Below are 3,304 nucleotides of genomic sequence, written 5' to 3'. Positions count from 1 at the left end.
ATAAAAAAAAGAATCGTTTTTATTCAAGTCATAATCTATATGGGACTTTGAAAGTTATTAACAGAGGTAAGCCTCGGAGAATCGAAGAATTACAGACTAATGTGCAAAAAAAAAAACTTAATTGTGTGAGCCGAAAAATTAACATCGCAATTACAAGAATACCAAATGATTATAAAGACCCTTCTTGCAGAAATTATAGCCAGAATATTAAAAATAGAATTTCGTTTGGGAAAGCAATCAAGCTATTGAATTAGCTAAACTGGCAGGTATAGAAAGGAGTTCAAGTACAAATTGCGGGACGTATCAACGGAAAAGAAATTGCACTTTTCCAATGAATTAGAGAAGGTAGAATTCCTCTACAAACCACTCGAGCTAAATTGTTCCTATACAATTTTAGAGTTTTATTTTTACCTATTATACACTTATTTTAATCTACAATAAATTGTCCTCGTGAGCTTAGCTCAGTTGCTATGGACAATGCATAAAATATGCAAGGTCTGGGTTCAAACCCCGATCACCATAAAAAAAAATCTACAATGAATTCCTATTTTTTGCATACACTTTTTCTTTCAATTTTTTTTTGACTAACATGTTCTTTCTAATAGATTTATGTGTTATGTTTTCTCGTAACAAACAATTTTTTTTTTGGTAAAACAAGGCAAAAATAAACAAGAAAAAAGAAAAAAGCAGAAAGTAAATGCTACAGGAAGCTAATTCTCGTAGCAAACAATTGTTAGTTATCATCTCTCTCCAACAATTTTGGAGTTTTATTTTTACATATCATACACTTATTTTAATCTACAATAAATTCCTACTTTTTGCATCACTTTTTTCTTTCAATTTTTTTTGACTAACTTGTTCTTTCTAATAGATTTGTGTTATTTTTTCTCGTAACAAACATTTGTTAGTTATCATCTCTCTCCAACAAATAAGTCAAAATTAATCCTAATCTAAATTTGAATAACAAATATAGTCAAACCTTTTTGATTTGATTTGATTTTTTTTTAAAAATTTTTGATTTGATTTATTCATTGATATATTCATTAATATGATTTGATTTGCCATCTCATATCGTCGATATAGGAATCTGTTTTAGTTTAGGATCTACAATTTGATCATCATCATCATAAATATAACTTAAATCTGTTTTTTTTTTGTTACAAAATCTGCTTTCTTTTTCTATATATTATTTGAATCGAAAATTGTTTCTATACATATATACACCTATTTTAGCGTATCACAATTCTCATCACCAACCATGGCTGCTCTTTCATAGGTTAAATAAAACCAATGGCATCAGAAGTGTTTTTACCTGACGATTGTTGGGAACAAGTGTTTAAAATATTCCTAATAGACGGAGGCGACAGCCGCTACTTGGAATCTCTCTCCCTCTTCTCCAAACAGTTCCTCTCTATCACCAATCGTCTCCGATTCTCTCTCACAATCTGCAATCCAACCCTCCCTTTTCTCCCTAATCTACTCCACAGGTTCCTCAACCTCACCTCCATTGACTTCACACACTTCTCTGGTGACCTTGACGCGCTTCTCAGCCAAATCTCTTGTTTCCCATTGAAACTCACGTCGCTCAATCTCTCCAATCAACCCACCATTCCCACTAAAGGGCTGCAGGCTTTCTCTCAAAAGATTACAACTTTGACCTCTCTCAAATGCTCCAACATTGTTCATCTACGTAACTACGACCTAATTCTTATCTCCAAGTGTTTCCCTTTCCTTGAAGAACTCGACCTTAGTGACCCTGTAGATGTTGATGTTTTAGGGAATGTTATGCCTCTTCCTAGGCTCCGCAAGGTTAATCTCTCTGGTCATTCTCGTATAAATAAATTATTTCTTTTGAACTTGTGTAAGAATTGTGAGTTTCTCGAAGAAATTGTGATGTTGGAATGCAAATTCATAACCATTGATGTTGTTTCTCTCTTTGATTCTGCCATCCGTGAGAGACCGGGTTTAAGGGCTCTCTCCTTTACTAATTTGAGTTTATATGGAAATTACAACATTTTTATTGACTCGTTGGTTAGTTTGAAGGGTTTAACCTGTCTAAATTTGTCACATTCATTTATCACAGATGAATTGCTTTCAACTCTTGCGGAGGAAGGTCTTCCTTTAAGGAGGCTCATACTCCAAGGTTCCTGTGGCTATAGTTATGTTGGACTTTATAACTTACTGAATAAGTGTCAATTTTTTCAATATTTGGGTCTTCAAGGTGCTGATTTTCTAAATGATTCACATGTCATTGAGTTGTCTTCGTTTCTTGTTGATTTGGAGTCGATAAACTTTAGTAACTGTGGTAGCCTCACAAATTTATCCTTGTTTGCACTCCTTGCGAACTGTTTTAAACTTAGTGAGGTCAGAATGGAATACACAAATATTGGGAAAAGGAGTGTAAAGAATTCTTCTTATACCTTGATGAACTTTTCTGTATTCCCTCAATTAAAGTCTCTCCGTTTAGCTCACAACAAATGGTTGAGGGATGAAGATATCAATATGTTTGCTTCGGTTTTCCCCAATTTGCAGCTCTTGGATTTGAGCTCTTGCAATTGTATATCTGGAGAAAGTATTAGTGAAGTTTTAAGGAAATGTAGTAAGATTAGACATTTCAAATTAGACAATTTGAAAGTAAGACCAGGACTGAAGCTACTTGGAATGAACTTTAAAGCTTCCATGTTAGAGGTGTTGAATTTGTCAGCGTCTACAATTGATGATAGATCACTCAACGCGATCGCAATTAGTTGCTTTGGGCTACTGCAACTTGACTTGAGATATTGTTATGATGTCACAGAGAAGGGAGTGATGCAAGTCGTAGAATATTGCACGCAATTAAGAGAGATAAATTTATACGATTGTTGTAAAGTGATTGCTGATGTTGGCTTGATGGTATTAATGAGGCCGTCATTGAGAAAGATAACGGCTCCACCTTCTTTTTCTTGCTGTGACAAAAAGCGGAAACTCTTCTTGGATCATGGATGTGTTGTTTGCTAGTACGTTGAAAATCTTGTGCTGAAGTTTGACCTCTGAAAAGTAAGATGTTTATGTTTTACGAGTTTACGTCTAATAGATTATTACTCTATGCACCATAATTTCCTAATAATTGAGTATGTTAGGATTTTTATATAATGCGAAATGTAATGCAACTAGTTAGGTGTTATACATTGGTCTAAATTGCATTTATTTTCTCAACTTTTCCTTGAATTGTATCAAGCAACGTAGGTTTTGCACACTTGCTGCAGTTCACTATTCCCTGCTGTTAATTCTCAGAGTTTACCATACTTTATGTTATTTCTTTTTG

General features: G+C 34.0%; 1 protein-coding gene across 1 annotated transcript; it reads left to right on the top strand.

Moving 5' to 3' along the window:
- Positions 1-1,290: 1,290 nt before the first annotated feature.
- LOC146925883 (F-box/LRR-repeat protein 16-like) lies at positions 1,291-3,080 on the top strand. The gene has a single exon (XM_085703379.1). The coding sequence runs from the start codon at positions 1,291-1,293 to the stop codon at positions 2,995-2,997; it is 1,707 nt and encodes a 568-aa protein (XP_085559505.1). The 3' UTR covers positions 2,998-3,080.
- Positions 3,081-3,304: the final 224 nt, after the last annotated feature.

This window comes from Medicago sativa, chromosome 4 (assembly GCF_051527215.1).
Source record: "Medicago sativa cultivar Bolivia chromosome 4, Bolivia_mono, whole genome shotgun sequence".
Classification (NCBI taxonomy): domain Eukaryota; kingdom Viridiplantae; phylum Streptophyta; class Magnoliopsida; order Fabales; family Fabaceae; genus Medicago; species Medicago sativa.
Note: the sequence above shows the minus strand (reverse complement) of the source record. Positions and strands in the feature narration are given on the sequence as shown.

What these genes read in the sequence shown, in the direction of transcription:
- LOC146925883 (XM_085703379.1), top strand. Translation starts at nt 1,291, where the DNA reads ATGGCATCAGAAGTGTTTTTACCTGACGATTGTTGGGAACAAGTGTTT.